Source organism: Asterias rubens, chromosome 6, assembly GCF_902459465.1.
Source record: "Asterias rubens chromosome 6, eAstRub1.3, whole genome shotgun sequence".
Taxonomy (NCBI): Eukaryota; Metazoa; Echinodermata; class Asteroidea; order Forcipulatida; family Asteriidae; genus Asterias; species Asterias rubens.
The window spans coordinates 1,090,067-1,107,471 of NC_047067.1; the positions used below are offsets into that span (position 1 = coordinate 1,090,067).

At 38.6% G+C, this 17,405-nt stretch overlaps 1 protein-coding gene across 8 annotated transcripts in view; it reads left to right on the forward strand.

Annotated features, from left to right (window-relative positions):
- The first annotated feature begins 14,773 nt into the window (after positions 1–14,773).
- Positions 14,774–17,405, forward strand: part of LOC117291615 (epidermal growth factor receptor-like) — a 52,785-nt gene continuing 50,153 nt past the window's right edge. For 4 of the 8 annotated variants that reach the window (XR_004519172.1, XR_004519173.1, XM_033773431.1 and 1 more), the window contains exons 1-2: positions 14,774–14,943; positions 16,080–16,340. Coding sequence is in view for 6 of the 8 variants with exons in the window: in XM_033773431.1 (XP_033629322.1) it covers positions 14,913–14,943; positions 16,080–16,340 (292 nt within the window). In the remaining 2 variants the exon portion in view is untranslated. The remainder of the gene's footprint in view (positions 14,944–16,079; positions 16,341–17,405) is intronic. The other 4 variants (XM_033773432.1, XM_033773433.1, XM_033773436.1 and 1 more) reach the window with 2 other exon arrangements.

The following is a 17,405-nucleotide window of genomic DNA, read 5'->3' on the forward strand; positions in this document are numbered from 1 at the left end:
GGTAGTCCTCTTATATTTGTGTAATATCCATTTACTCTGCGCTTGTACAGTGTAGAACTAACGATCCTCAAGTCTTAGTGAACCACAGAAAACTACAGCAGGATTAGAATACATGTAGGATGTTTTCAAATGACATCTTGATGGTATGCTCACATTTACAAAGGTCCACCAGGATAATTCTTTCCCAAAATTCATGATTTATTCGTTGTGAGACCTGGAAGCTGTCAGGATCTTCTCAAATAGACATTATTCAAAACTTCCACGACATGTCAACTTGTGTCAAATGCTTCTAGTAAAACTCCTATAAATTCATTAGCGTTTCACCGTGGATGTATAGGAGGTTTTTTAATGTCTCAACAGAGAAAGAGACTGCTGCCCATATTTCAGAGTTTTTCAATACATGTGCAATCACATTTGGCTTTTACTGTAATGAACACTGACAACTTTACTTCGTTATTTTTCAGTCTACAAACTTTTATGACTTATCACTGTTCTTTGCTGCTTGTACCATCCAGCCTGGGCCAAACTTCACAAAGTAGCTTGAATTGCCTTTTAAAACAATTTTCTGCTGAGCAAAACTTTAAGCAGAAAAATCAGTCATAAATTATGCAGCACATGGCATGGTGCACAATTGATTTGTGCTTTGGTGATTTTGTGCTGTACATGTGCTCAAGCAGGTATGAAATTGGGCCCACTGAGCGCCCGCTGCTTCATTTGAAATTGTGCGAATTTACTGACAACTTTTCCCTTCAAACTCATCCCTAAGTCATTCTGAATTAACGTTGACACATTCTCAAGTGATTTGTTTAAACAGCCCCCGTCTTTCTTCATGAAATGTAAAGTAATGCAAAATAACGATTGTGGGACAGCATTGTAACCCTGTTGCTGCCTTTTTGGCGGAATGCTCCAGTCTTCACATCAAAAACACGACAAAAACTCCTCCTAGGTATGCCTGCAACAACACTCTACCGTAGTGATAGATCGATTCTAACATCACCCGCATCTTGTTTGTAGTTAGACAAAAAATAACTTCAACAGAGGACCCTCAACAAAGGATAAATTACGCTAGAAAAACTAGTCGAGACTTGAGGGGATGTATGTAAAATCCCCAGCAATGAGTTGGGCTTGCTAGTAGACAGGGATAAGTTTGTTTTTGTAGATTGGGGGGGGGGGGATCTGGAGGTGAGTAATTATTCTGTCGAAATGGAACAGTTGTGGGAAACTGAGATCTTTAGTGATTCATTGATTGAAGCCTGAGGGTGGGAGGGAAGGATGAGGCATTAAATTGATCATTTTGTTTGCAAAAAAACATAATATTAGATTTGAACAAATATGGATGCATCTCGGTCCGAGTTGAAGTTGGGATCTCCGGAGGCAGGCCTTTTATATTTTTGGAGTGGAATAGTTTTATTTGATTCAAAATACATGTTTTCAAAGAGTGACAGCTTAAGCTCTGGCTTAATCTCCGCCTAGGCTCAGGCTTCTAAAGGCTTCGGCTTAGGCTTTGTTTATCTGTTTAGCCTAAGCCTGAGCCTAAGGGCCTTGTTGTCATAATGATAAGTCATATAATGCCACTCCGATAGGAGCTGTGACTTATTATTAAAAATACTAGCACAATGTGCATATGGTGGGGTTTTTGTTAAAATAATTTCAAGCCGAGTGCACATGCACTGTACTGTTCACAGACTCAAATCATTCCAAGAAGGAACACTTATTAAAACCACAAGAAACGATATCCTTATGTGACCTCATCTGGGCAGGCTGTGATGCCTTGCTTTATTGCAATTAGATGCTGGGGTATCATTGCAAAGTCTTGCGCCATTGGGCACAACCTTCGCCAAAAGAAATAATCTAACTGTCCAAGGGAACGTGATCCTGGTTCCAGGATTTCAGTTCAAGGGTAGTGCCACATTTATCAGGTTTTGTTTACAAAATATCAATGAAACTTCCCTGTTTTCTTTTCACTTTAAAGGCACCAGACTAATTTATCACCTTGCGTTGTGCCAGTTTTGCTGTAATTGGTGATGTGGCAGGGGCTTGTCCTTTTGTAGCTAGGGGTTTTGTTCTGGCGAATATTTCCTGATGTTTTTCCCATACTGTGAGGCTACTCAAGCTTTAACTTGTAGATTTCCTAAATTTAATCCAGGGCCCACTTGCAAAGGGCTGTCTTTTAAACAGAAAACATTGCGTAACGGGAAGGTATACATTGTGTAATCACTCTTAAACATTGCGTAACGGGAAGGTATACATTGTGTAATCACTCTTAAAGTTAATGGCTTTAAAAAATTTTGGTTAGAAGCCTATGCAACTTTTGATAGTATTAAGCATTTTGAGAAACATTTCACTGAAAAGTAATGTAATGTCGTAATGTAAAAAGATATATCAGTTTTAATGCCCTAAAAACTGAATCTAAGAAGTGTTTTCAGTAACGTTTCTCAGATTGTGTATTTCTATTAGGCAATATGAATAGAAATTTCATGTTAATGCAGGGGAACCAGTCACAACCTGTGCACTTGACATAGTATTTTTAGTTGGTAATCATTTTCCAGGTAGCAAAATTTTATTTGTGCCAAGCAATTTTGATTTTGCTTAATATACTTCTGTTGTATAAAAATAGTTAATGGTCTGGCGTTTCGACCAAAGCAGAGCCTTATTAACTGAAAGGATAAAGAATAGTTAATTGACTTAACTACAACATTATAAGCATGGTATATCACCCACTCATTAACACAGCACAATGACTAATGGTCATGCCTGTACTGCTCATGTGTTACATTGGTATTCATGGGTATTACAACATCGGAAATCCAAGTTAACATTCTATCCATCTGCCATCCTTTCTCATTTAATGATGATTAATAGTCAGTCAGAGTTCAATATTGATGAAACAAAATTGTTCCGTCCCTACTAGATTCAAATTTCAAACTGGAAAAATCTGAAGATGTTTTATGTTTCATCTCTTTTTTTTTACAATGTAGTTCATAAGTTCACAGAGTTCATATGTTTTGATTTAAAGGTACATATGAAATGAACACAGGCCTGGCAGTTTTTACTACAAAGGCACCTTAATGAGGAGATAAGAGGCACCAAGGCAATTGACAGGGGCATGGAGGCAATTGTCTCTGTTGCCTCTGCCTGGGGCAGAATCCACAAAAAGTCAAGATCGATAAAAGACGATTATAACTGTGTATCAATCTTAACTAAGCAAAGATTTAAATGTTTTTGATTCCCTCTCTCTGATCCACATTCCTTAGAAGGGAATCGTTTCTCAAAATGCTATACATTATCAATAGCTGCAGTGCTTATTACCAAGGAAGTTTTTATGGTCATTCATTTTTGGAGTAATTACCAAAGGTATACCCTCCCTTTAAACTGAAAAATAAATTACACAGAAATGAATAAGTATCCTTTTCTTTTTTCACATGATAAGTTTAATTCTGGCTGTCTCACATTCCTTCTTGTCTATGAGTGGGGAATAAAAATGAGTTTGACCTACTCTCCAAACATCTTGTATTAAGGATTAGTATAGAATCTTTTTATTAACCAGAACAAATTTGTTAGATGTTTGAACTTCAATCAGGTAGTGAGTATCGTTCATCGGGTCTTGGGTCTGCTGAAGTCATTTCAGTTCCCCAGAGGGCCGACAGTTGAGTTAAAAACCAGAAACAGCCCTCAACCTCCTACGCTAAACCATCTTTCGCTGAACTGTTCTGCATTTCCAGCGAACAAAGCCCCACCTTTCTCCTGACGGGTTTTCTAATTTGTAAATCCACCGGGGCCTTTTTACAATAACAAATTTGGATGCGCTGGTTTTATGGTTAATCCCAGGGGCTTAGTATTGAGACCTGACAAGCTGTAATGGTGGAAGTTGTGGTTTAATGGTGCCATATTGTCAGTGTTAAATAGGAGTGAAGGCGAAAAAAAAAATCAGGAAAAAAAACACACAAAAAAATATCAAACCTCTATCTTATTTTAAAGGCAAAGTATTATTATTTTTTTTTTAACCATTATTTGTTATAATCCTACTAAATGGAGATATATCAATAAAAATAACCTGTGAAAAATTCCTTTTAAAAGGCGGTAGCATTTTTGAGATATTCCCTAAAATCCGGAGACTCTGCTAGGGCAGAAATGTCAGGACTTACATTTTGCTACTTTTATCTATATTCAGACCTTTTTATGTCTTCTTGGTGAAACAAATACTATTTTCCTCATACTATTTTGTAGAATTCCTACTCAATAATCTACTTCTTTAGGGCTGAGGATACTGTTCTAAGAAGCTCCTTGAAAACTATAACTTGAGGGGGTTAGTTAGTACCTTTAAGACAAAAATTATATTAGTCAGTAAGACCATCTAAGATGAGGAAAGCAAAAGAAAATTGAAAACACCTTTAAAGTTTAAAATATCCTATTCCAGAAACCACAGATAAAGAAATATTTGCCAATCACCAGATTTGTTTTTACAAGGTTAATTGCTCTGTGATAAGCATCTCATTTTTTAGTAATCGCTGCAAATTGTTATTTTGTGTTTGTGTGTGTGCGCGTTACTAGCATCTTATAATAGATCTTAGAGTGTTTGTGGCCCGGAGGCCTGACCTCCTTAGGTTTCAAGCCGACACGACCACGCAGCGTTACAAGCTTCAGTAACTTGATTCACCACCAAATAGACTGTTAAAGGATAAATAAAGATGCGGTTGAGAATCTTAATTAAGGGGAGAGTAAGGGGGTATGGGTTGATGGGGTTGATTCAACGAGGTACGATGACGGCGTGCCGTGAAAATATGAAATTAGTTAGGAAGGGCGGAATTAGTGTACTATGACGATGAAATACATATTATGTATACTTTACATTGTATATGTGGTAGTGTTTTTGTATACGGTTTCGGATTGGCGGCTCTGGACTGGCGGCTTCAGACTGGCGCCCTCGAACAAAGACAAGATAGGGAAACTGCTTACGTTAGGACTAGATAACTTAGTTGGTATCAGTTGATATGTTAATCAGGAAGTCACTCACTAAGTCCCGCCTTAGTTAATTCTTTCTTGTTCAAGCAAACATTTAAAAGTTTACCAAGTCAGTTTCCCTTGTGATTTATTTCTTTGTTCGTCTAATAATATATTAAAAATAGTGACTTTTTGTAAAGCACCTTGTTTGTCCGCAATGACACTCTGGGTGCAGGATAAATGCAGATAACCACAAGGCCTATAATGAGTTATGAAGACGACGATCTGAACACACAAATAAGTTTTTTAATGAGTTTTGATGTTCGTTTATGTCATGACTTGTCAGAGATTGGGAGGGAGGTCATTCCACAGTGATGGACCAGAGTGTGACAAGGATTGGGTTTTCTCTGTGAGTCTTTTAAATTGATCACAAGCAAGATTTTAATACAAAAATTACCTGTGTATGAGTACCGCTTAACTGTGAATATATAGCACTGGTGACATTTAATTGGTGTTCTGTTCAAATCAATCTCAGACGTAGTGATTTTATAAGAGGGTTCCGCGTCTTGTCTTACATCCCTGTCTGGATCTGTTGGTGGCTAGGTTCCATAGGGACTGGTGCTGATCATTCTGAGTTGAAATATTCAGACACCCCAGAGGAATGTGACGGTAATAGAAATCTGGCTCTTGGATGAGAAATTTCAGACTTTTGAAATCATACTTATTTTTAACAATTCTGCCTGTTTACAAACAATAAATGCTGTACTTTTCTCTTTTATCTAAGTAGGATTTGAAACTTTGCATGGTGGAAATACGATATGGAAAGGTTTGCGGTCTTTCTCCAGAAGACGATCAGAGCATACTGATCAAAATGTCGAGTTGAAACCAATGGTTCTGTTCAGAACCACCCCAACTCATTTGAGATAGTCATTACATGGTGTTACCGCAAACCTTTCCAGATCCTCATTAGTAGGATTTGAAACGTGGAGTTGAAACCAATGGTTCTGTTCAGAACCACCCCAACTCATTTGAGATAGTCATTACATGGTCTTACTGCAAACCTTTCCAGATCCTCATTAGTAGGATTTGAAACGTCGAGTTGAAACCAACGGTTCTGTTCAGAACCACCCCAACTCATTTGAGATAGTCATTACATGGTGTTACCGCAAACCTTTCCAGATCCTCATTAGTAGGATTTGAAAAGTCGAGTTGAAACCAATGGTTCTGTTCAGAACCACCCCAACTCATTTGAGATAGTCATTACATGGTGTTACCGCATACCTTTCCAGATCCTCATTAGTAGGATTTGAAACGTCGAGTTGAAACCACCGGTTCATTTCAGAACCACCCCAACTCATTTGAGATAGTCATTACATGGTGTTACCGCATACCTTTCAATACTCTTTTTAAATCTACTTCGTTAGTGCTGAGGATACTGTTCACAGTAGTCTTATAAAATCACCCAAAAGTGAAAAATCTCTAATTTATTCATCACTTAAGAGTTAGACACGTTTAAATATAATGCAGGCACCAACACCTCATCTTCATGTTGCAAGCAATAGTGCACTCAACGAGGTAACGTAAACCTAGACTTGTCCTAGTTCCTTGAGGGTTTAAGACATGATAAGTGATTTGAATAATTCATTCCAAGTAATGACAAGGGAGTTGTTGAATATCAATCAATGGACCTTGTTTAATTTCCTTGTCCCCGGTGAAATCGGATAGAAGTAGATGGGGTTATGCCATCGTCGGTGTGATTATGGAATAATAAATTGACAGTAGTTTTTTAACTTAAAAGCTTAAATACCAAGAGTTAATGTAAACTTGCCATCAGTCATCTTAAGATGCTTAATCGTATTATTTGTTCTTTCTTTGAAAACAATTCCATGTAATTATAAATGTTAAGATCACAATACTAAACTTTTTCTGCCAACTCACAAATGACTAGGCGATCAGAATTAGAGATTGATGCACTAGCCCGAGGAAATGTCATGCTGTAACCAAGCCTGTATGCTTCGTTTTTAAAGGGCACCCAATGAGGAAAGTGTACCGGAGCATTTTAAGGGCACCAATAAAATTACCAGGGGGCAAGGCCTCCATTGCTTCTTTAAAATATCAGACCTGCTGTATTATTCAAGTGATGAATAAATTAGAGATATTTCACCCTGACAGACTAGGTAGTTTAGCTAGAGTAGAGCCCAAGTCCTTCCATATCCTCTTCTCCTATGTTACACACCTGGGCCCAATTTCACAGAGCTGCTAAGCACACAAATTTGCTTAGCATGAAATGTCTTTCTTAATAAAAACAGGATTACCAACCAAATTTCCATTTGTTGCATAGCGTTGTTACTGGTATTCAGCTGTTGTTTGCTTATCCTGAAAATCCAATTGAAATTTTGGTGGTAATCCTGCTTTTTTACCAAGGCAAAAATTTCATGCTTTAAGCAAATTTTTGTGCTTAGCAGCTCTATGAAATTGGGCCCAGGTTGTTTGGACTTGGATACTTGCCCCAGTCCTTCTGAATCCTTCAAAATTGTTTGAACTTGGATTAGATTCAAATGCCTGACCCTGTGATAAGTGATGGCTAATGACGGCCTTCTAGTCTAAACCTTTCCAAATCATTTGTTAAAGTGACAAGTTCAGTGAGAAAGCTTGCTGGCGAAACAGAGCAAGCTAAATCCTGGTTCATACTTCTTGGGAATGGGAATACGAATGCGAATGCGATGCAAATTTGACGACACAACTCTCCTTTCGTAGCGATATTTGCAAGTGAGTTGAGCAGAGTTGAACTGCTGTGAATTATTCGTTGTGAGTTTGTGTCGTCAAGATTCGCTTCGCATTCGCATTTACAGGAAGTATGAACTGGGCTTTACTGGTTCTGCTGGTTGGTCACTGAAAAGGTTAAAGGGTGAGTGTCGTCACGATCATAGCATGGAGTACATGGAGTTATAAACTCTAACCAGGCTCTAACCCAGTTACTGGCCGCTGCAGGCCGTTACATCACAATGTAATAATGACAGCACCCTTTGTGATGTGATGGTCAGCTACCAGGTGCAGTAACAGGGTTAGAGTTCATAATTCCATTTACAGCCAAAAGCCGCAAAGATTATGACGGACAGTCCCTCCTAAGAACAAACTCTGTTAGAAACCACATGGCTCACACTTAATTTCCAACTTGTCTCTTTGATTAATGACCTTAATTATCTTTGGATCTCAAGCCTCTGATATTCTTTTGCCACCCCCCCCCCCCCCCCCAACACACAGAGATCCTATAAAGTGCAAGCAGCCCTGTCATTAATTAAAGTCAGCAGGAAATACATCATGACTCCCTCATTATTGCATAATACGTAGCCCGAGGAATTCTGCGTTATTTATTGTTGTAAATGGTTCAGTCATTAATGGAGTTATTGCAAATGACTGATGCCATCACATTGTGACATTTCATTAGGTTTTGATTGACAAGCAATACTTTCTGGGAAAGTCATGTTTTTGTACGCAGTGTAATGTTGCTCAAACCTAGCGCATCATCCAATAGCACTGGGATGGGCTGGCGTATGCACTATGCGCATTGCACACTATTAAACAGTAGCTCCACAATACCTAGCATGAAAATACTGAATGTTGAAGCGCCCTGTAATGTTTGCTTGGTCCTAGTGCCCCATCCCAAGGTGATGGGATGAGCTGTGGGATTTTGATGGGTTGTTATCAGTAAGGGTTTTAATATAGTAAAACAAGGAGTATATTAATTGGTAAAACAAGTATGGCGTAATTCGCCAACGCACCTTAAAAATCATTTAATGGTACTATGTAAAAGAATCGTCCTCATACTTAAAAAATGTAAGGCCTTATACTTCACGGAGGCAACAGAGTCGATTGCCTTCGTGCCCCCTGGTCATTGCCTTGGTGCCTTTGAAATGCTCCAATAGAAATTTACAATTTTCGCATAGGGTGCTCTTTAACAAAAATAAAATGCCTTTTAAAAACGAAGTTTACAAGCCTGATGTAGCTCCACAATGTCTTGCATGAAAATACTGAATGATGAAGTGCCTTGGGCGTCACTGAGTGACGGATATGAGTGCTTTATAAGAAGCGACTTTTATTATTATTATTATTATTATTATTATTATTACATACGATCTTCTTGTATCAGAAAAGTTACAGGCAAGCCCTGGTCCGAGTAATATTATGTTAACAAAAAATAGTTTCAGGGCCTGTATCTGCAAAAACGACTTCTCTTATTTCAAAGTCAATTCACCCAGCAGGTTCATTTCCTTCAGTGAACAAAATCCTGCTCTTCCCTCTATCCACTCACCGGGAATTTCTTCCCGGTATAAATATAGAATATTAACAAAGTAAGTAAAGAGGCCAATTTTGTCATCACTCGACCTTATAGAGCGGGGACCTAGATCAAAGCGCTGTTTAAACGGAAGGGTTTCATTGTCCATTCCTAATTCAATTGTACTTTGAACATGTGTGGGTACAAGTGAATGGTTTTTAGTACTACACGGAATTGGTCAGAGCCACGCTGGGTTGTGAGAATGTGTAGTCAATGGATCGAGTCTTGACTCGCTGTGATGTGCCCACGTAATACTGTAATTCATCTGTGATGCAATTTTTTGTGGTTTGGCGCATGGTGTGATTTCTTAAAAAAGTAACTCGGGAATCTGGGGCAAGAGTTAAATTTTCCTGTGGAAAAAGCTCTGTGTGATTTTGGATTGAGGTCGTCAGCGGTAGTTAGTCTTTTGTTTCTGCAGTCAAAGGAAAGAGATTGATTGGAGCTGACAGACTGTGAAATATATATTTAATTTAAAATATTTTTTACATTTTGGGGAGTAAAAAGTAACAAAATAAAAAGAAACTGAGTGAAATATCTAGGTTTACATTATATTATTTGGCTCAGGCTTGGGCTCCATCAGTGTACCTATTGTACAGTGTTTTATAATTTCAATTTGTGTAGGCACCTTGATCGGTTTTCTAGAAAAGTGCGCATTATAAATTTATATTATTATTATTATTATTATTATTATTATTATTTCATTTTATCACAGCATGCAAAAGAAAGATCTCATTTTCCTTTGTGCCGGGAACTCCTCGAGCCGGGCTACGTCCCGTAGCCTTAGATCTTAAGGGTCTTTCTCAGGATCCTCGCTGTTCCCAAAAGCGCTGCCTTCTGTAATAGATCTACCCTCACATTTGTCCCTATCACATTATTATTATTATTATTATTATTATTATTATTATTATTATTATTATTATTATTATTATTATTATTATTATTATTATTATTATTATTATTATTATTATTATTATTATTATTATTATTATTATTATTATTATTATTATTATTATTTCATTTTATCACAGCATGCAAAAGAAAGATCTCATTTTCCTTTGTGCCGGTAACTCCTCGAGCCGGGCTACGTCCCGTAGCCTTAGATCTCAAGGGTCTTTCTCAGGATCCTCGCTGTTCCCAAAAGCGCTGCCTTCTGTAATAGATCTACCCTCACATTTGTCCCTATTTCATCTAGATGTTATTATTATTATTATTATTATTATTATTATTATTATTTCATTTTATCACAGCATGCAAAAGAAAGATCTCATTTTCCTTTGTGCCGGTAACTCCTCGAGTCGGGCTACGTCCCGTAGCCTTAGATCTCAAGGGTCTTTCTCAGGATCCTCGCTGTTCCCAAAAGCGCTGCCTTCTGTAACAGATCTACCCTCACATTTGTCCCTATTTCATCTAGATGTTTCCCCAGTGCTTTGGGAATGGTGCCAAGTGCTCCAACCACCACGGGGACTACTTTTACCTTTACCTGCCAAATCTTACGAAGTTCCCTGGACAGGTCCTGGTACTTCTCGATCTTTTCCATCTCCTTCGAAGCTACCCTTGTATCACCTGGCACAGCTATGTCAATGAGATGACACATCTTCTTCGTCTTATCTAATAGCACAACATCCGGACGCCTATGTTGTATAACATGATCGGTCTGAATGTTAAAGTCCCATAGGATCTTGACCTGGTCGGTCTCTACAACTTTCTCCGGAACATGGTTGTACCATTTCGCAAGCACTTTGACACCATACTTCTTACACAGATCCCAGTGAATCACCTTGGCCAGCTTGTCATGTCTTCCTTTGTACTCCGTCTGGGCCATCTTACTGCATTCGCTAACAATATGAAATACAGTCTCCTCTGCTTTATTGCACATTCTACACATAGGAGAGACGTTTGCTTTCTCTATCCTTGCCTTCATTACATTTGTCCTTAGAGACTGGTCTTGCGCCGCAGTAATCAAGCCCTCTGTTTCCTTCTTTAGTTCTCCACTCTTTAACCAGTTCCATGACTTGCTGCTGGCCACTTCCTCAGTACACCTCAAGAACCGGCCATGAAGTGGTTTGTTCCTCCAATCTTGATGTCTTTCCTCCTTCCTTTCCCTCTTGTACTCCTTCGGCCCAACTTCGTCTGCCCTCGTGTACCTTTGTGCAACTTTCAACAAGCTCTCCTCGGTCCTTCTGACATGACAATGCAAGCTTCTGCGCTCGATGTTAACACTGTCCGCCACGCTAAGCAACCCCCTTCCGCCCTCTGACCTCGGAAGATAGAGTCTACTAACATTTGACCGCGGGTGTAGCATGCCATGCATGGTCATTAGTTTTCTTGTCCTCCTGTCAGTGACATCTAGATCTTCCTTAGTCCACTCGACAATACCCGCACTGTACCTCATCAAAGACACGGCCCATGTGTTAATCGCCTTAATCATGTTCCCCCCGTTTAGTTTAGACTTCAAACATTTCTTTACACGCCTGATGTATTCTGCCTTCAGCCTTACCTTTGATTCCTTGTGAAGGACATATTATTATTATTATTATTATTATTATTATTATTATTATTATTATTATTATTTACGAAGCCCGGGACCAGAGAGGGAACCTAAGCCTAGGTTTAGAAAAAGCCCCTTTAAAAAAGTATAACAATAAAAAGTCTTTAAAAAAAGGTGTTTTTTTTTCCCTTATTGCCTTTTTTTGGTCTACTCATTTGTTTTAATTAAAATCATTGAGTAAACAGTCACTGATGCTTAGGTCATTAATCCACTGTAACACTCTGTAAGTGTAAGCCCCTGTTCCTAAAATACCCAATCTTAATTTGTTGGAGGTAGAATACACTCTTAAATGTGATTTTAATTACGTTTAATCAAGCACACTTGGACAATTATTCCCCAAGTCCTTGTACAGCACTTCATGCTTAAGTGGAGCCAGGCGGTTTGTTAAATAAAAAGAAGTTGCCTGCTAGAATAATTGGCTGGCAACCTCGTTCCCAAATGGCAATGTGCCGTATCGATCTCTCTTGTTACTAACCCCTGGAAGGTAGACAATAACAAACAATACTGATTTGTTCCCGAATGTGTGGTGGATGCTTATATGAAAGTAACCAGCAATTGTAGCGCCCTCGTGGGCCTTTGGCGTACACCTATCCAAGTCTCAAGTAGTTACACGCTTTTGCACATAATTTATGTGATCAGGTAAACTTCATATATACATAGTACGATCAATGTAAAATGAGTTGGGAATAGTTGCTCAATGACTTGATGCCTCTTTTGCTGGCCACCACACCTGAGTGCATGCGTCAATTGGATTGACCCCCAAGCCTAGCTAAACTACGCGATATACTTGCACAGGTACCAAAGAACACAATTCCAGTGTTTATGATTCAGCATGAAATGGCATGACGAGATCGATACACCATTTGGAATGAGGTTGATTGGCTTGTGATTGAAGTACAAGTGTTGCATTCTTGGATTACGTAAAGAGGGAATTCCATGTTGAAATTTGTCAAAGTTATTTATTGGCTATAGTGCGTTCGGGGTCCGTAGCCTTATGCGGGTTGCCATGCAAGCTTACATGGGCGCTAATAGCATACATACATGTACATACAGTATCAAAGTAAAATCTATTATTACGCATAAAGCGTAGCTGCCAAGCATCCAATATTTCTCAATATAGGACTCCAATACATTTAGGAGTTTCGGGGTGGTAAACATGGCAAAATACAGAATGACATGTGATGCATGTTCCACCAATCAAATGACAAGCATCTTATGGTATATTATTCACAATACTGCTGATACTTATATTTTACAACCAAGTTTTCGGAACCACCCTAACTCATTTAGAGATTATCATTACAGGATGTTACCGCAAGCCTTACTATCACGTATTTCCACCATGCAAAGTTTCAAATCCCACTTAACCCAGTATTAGTAAAACAAAAGGTCAGAGGTTTGTACAAACATCTATTCAATTAAGTCAATTGATGCACTGTTAGATCATCCAAAGGTTTTTTCTTGGAATCAAACTGTGAGGAATAAGTTTCTAAAAGTCGAATTTGAACCATGTGTTTGCAGGTGATGCGTGCAATCTATAGATTTGGACTGTGAAGGATAATTGATATAACAAACGCAAGCAGGTGTAATGAAGCATTATTGGTTGTTCGCTGGAGTGAATATCCTACGCTAAGATCGAGGGTCATCTACCGGCCAGGCGTTGTCCTCTCACGTCTGTTCCCAAATCCCTGTCTTATCATCCACGTCAGGTTTGGATTTAACTTTCTGGAAACTCGTGACTGTGTCTCATGTTATGGTATGCCGCGTGACTGGTTCCCTGAACTTGAACACCCCCACCCCCCCTCCTCCTCAAGTATGTGCTGCATTCCTTTGCAGGGTTACCAGTGTGTCATGGTCATGTACGTGAGCTAGGCATGATATGTCACAGCACTCGCACTAGCTCTGCTTCTGGGTGATGAGAATGTTATTGAAGATGTTAAGATATTCAGGTCGGGGGGGGGGGGGCATGGCTAATCTCTATGGAGGTTTTGGTGTTGACATTGTCTGGGACCTGATATCGCGTCTGGTTTTCAATGTCATGAATCTGCTCTGGTCGATTAATGTACCAAGTCATATATGCCTAAATATCAACTTATACGGTTGGTTGTATTGAAAATTTACATTGAGCAAAATGTGTTGAAACTTTTTGTTAGTCAAGTGCGAGGACAAGTTTTTATTCATTCTATGTTAATTTTTGGCAATGGGCTAAAGTTGATATTTATTTATTTATTTAGTTGGTTTATTTATTTAAGTAATCCACAAATGAAGTTATGACTGATTTGGTTGGTATTATGTACTTGTACTCACAGAGTAGGACCTTTTGACATATTTCAAACTTATTTCAGTTTTTTTTAATACTAAATAATAATACTTAATATTTAAACAACTTGTATTTTTCTTAAAACAAGAATAAATAATAAAATACTGATATGTGTTTATTAGGCGATTTTAAATGATTTAGTTTTTAGTTTTATTAGACTTTACACTGGCATAAAAATATATATACAAATCGATACATAAAGAAATAAAGAATCAAAAGAGCTAAAAATACCAAGCCAGGAGTGGCGAGGAGGAACAGGTGACCAGCACCTCTACAAAGCCGTCCTTTCACAAAGAATGTCCCCTGAAACCCACCCCACAGTTAAAAACCACCCAGTGCCTCAAACTATTACTACATGTACCTATTCATGAGCCATTCCTGAAACCATCTCAACTCCTTAGGAGTCTGCAGCACCGGCAGCTAAATAGATACACAGTGTGGTAATCATATACATCAACAATGTTTCAACCCCCACAGGTATATATTAACTCCTTGGTGATGCAAAGCAAAGTGTCTTGCGTAGGATACAACCGCCATGACCAGGATTCAAACCCACTCTCTGATTATTAAGCCATCAGAACTTGAGTCTGATGTGCTAGGCCGCTCAACCATGACACAGCGAATTTGGAAAATCATGTGTGTCGATGGAGGGTATACTAAATATTTACATCATTTAAATTATATTGTATGTTTGATTTTATTATGCAGTGTGTGTGGGGTATGGAAACGGAGTCTCAGCGCCCGGCTCTTTGGATGATGATGTGTTGATGTATCAGGTTCTCAAGGAGCGATTTGAAGGTATGTAACGTAACCTTTTCATAACCAGTTTCTCATACTAGTCTCCTGACGATGACTATCAAGTTAGTCGAATTGTTGAGACCAATTAAGAACTCACTCCATGGTTGAGAAGTTAATAACAATCCTCTATATAAGCTAAAGTACATGTAGCAGTTCCTGCCGATTGTCTACCTTCTGCCAAGGTAGTAGTTAGAAAGCAGAACTCGGAAGTCTCCTGAAATCTGAAAATCTTTAGTAGAATATATGGCAAGACAGTTCTCTAAAGAACAAAATATACCTGGCAAGTAGACACACACATGGTGTTACCGCAAATCAATATCGGTACCTTTTCTTGTAGTAGCAGGAGAAATTTTAACAAATAGCATACCTGTTGACCATTCAGATTTAATCACAAAAAAAAGTGTTACTTTACTGAGAGTTTGAGAAAGATAAACAAAAGGGGGCACAATTTGCTTCAGGTTGCATCTATGTTTTGTAACAATGACTCGAGCGAGTGTGCTGGAGAATTTTTCAGGCAAGTCGTATGCAAATTGTTTTAAGCAAGATAGGTACGTTATTTAGCCCAAATTAATCTTGTATTGGTGTATAAACATTTATAAGTAACCAAAGGAATAGCTCAACAGATGTTTTGTGGTCCTTTCACAAGTGAGTTGATGTACAATACTGGGGTGTCATGGCCGAGCGGTCAAGAGTACTGGACTCTGATGTTTCTGATCAGCAGCTTGTGGGTTCGAGTCCCAGTCTTGACGATTGTGTCCTTGAATGTGGCACTTAACCATTATTGCTTTGTCCTTTGGATGGGGTGTTAAGCCAGCCATAGGTAGCTTATTGTGTTGTGTAATGCAGGTAAAAGAACCCAATAAACTTGTCGTTAGGAGAAAGTGTTTGTCCCAGTGTTTCCTGGTATGTTTGTCAGCAGATTGCACTGCAGCATCTTATAACCATTACATGGTGCTGTATAAATAATGGGTCTTATATTTCAAACAAAGCTCTACATACCTTGTAGGAAAACTGAGTGCTTGAGACGCCCTCAGACGTGTTATAGCGCTATTTTATGCGAACTGCATGCTATTATAGTTATTAAATACCCTACAGATAAAAATGAGGAACGACTTGTTATTTTCTCAATTGCACAGGTTGTACCTACGTTGATGGAAACTTGGAAATCAAATTCCTACGCCAGAAGCACTATGACTTGACCTTTCTGAAAGACATTCGTGAGGTCACGGGTTACGTGATTATTCTTCTCCTGTACCAAGATGTTGTCTTATTTCCAAGTCTTCGTGTTATTCGTGGTAATGAGCTGTACGATGGGAACGCCTTGTATGTTGCTATCAATCATCATGATGTTGACAATGGGACTGGTTTGAGAGAGTTACAGTTCCCACAATTGCATGGTAAGCGATAACTAAGCTTAGCGATAAGGTTCAGGTGATCTCTGTTCTATACAAATATCTCAGTTGCTTCTTATGTACAAGTTAGTAACATGTGACTAACCATATAGCCAGAATCAGATTAATAGTAATGATGATTATGATTATGCTATTAAGAGAGCTTGTCAAAGGTTGTGCATGCACCCAGCGCGAGGGGACGTTGCTGTAGGTATATATGCCTCCATTCCAGTGGACCAAAACGTTTTGGCGTGAAATGAGTCCAGGAAAAATACAGTTTTTTGGGGGAAAACCTCAAACAAATTGCAATAGTTTTTATTTTACCACAGTGCATTTTGTTAAGGTCCTCAGAATGAAATACTAAAAATCCGCAAAAATCCTAGTAGTGGAAATCTGACTAATTTGCATAAATCCAAACTGGCTGCCATTTTAAAGGTTTTGTTAATTAATTCCGTCCTAAATCTCATACTAGGCGACATTTTTGGTGCAATAAATGGCTGAAGGCAAAATAAGGAATAGAGCACATGCACAGCTGGTTTAACCACAATGTAATACAAAAAAGTAATACAACATGTAATACACAAATGTAATACAATAATGTAAAACATTGTTAATACAAGCATCTGCACTTTTATAGTGACATGCAGTTTCCAATGAAGTTTGTGATCATATGCAAAGGGCTTTGAATACAAATACTGTCAGCAATACGCAATACAATATTGAGTCATGGAGAGCTGCTGTATCTGCAATGATTTGTTTGATGATGGCAAGCCATCTGTTGAGCTGCGAGCTAAGGGTAGTGATGGAGTTAATCGTGCAAGTAAAAAACGGGGTAGCAATAACCACAAATCCTGGACAACGTGTTCATCAGCATTGTCGTCGGGATTTCTGTGACCCTAAACGAATTGCAAATAAGACAGCTGCACAGAGTAATAAGGTTGAGAAGTGCTCAAGTCTTCGTTCTCATAAAGAACTTTTTGACTTCAGTAAACACTGCATGTTCTGTGGTAATCCTGCCAAGTATGATGGCAAACGCAAAGGGTTTGAAGTTATCCCTGTCAGATCAAAGGA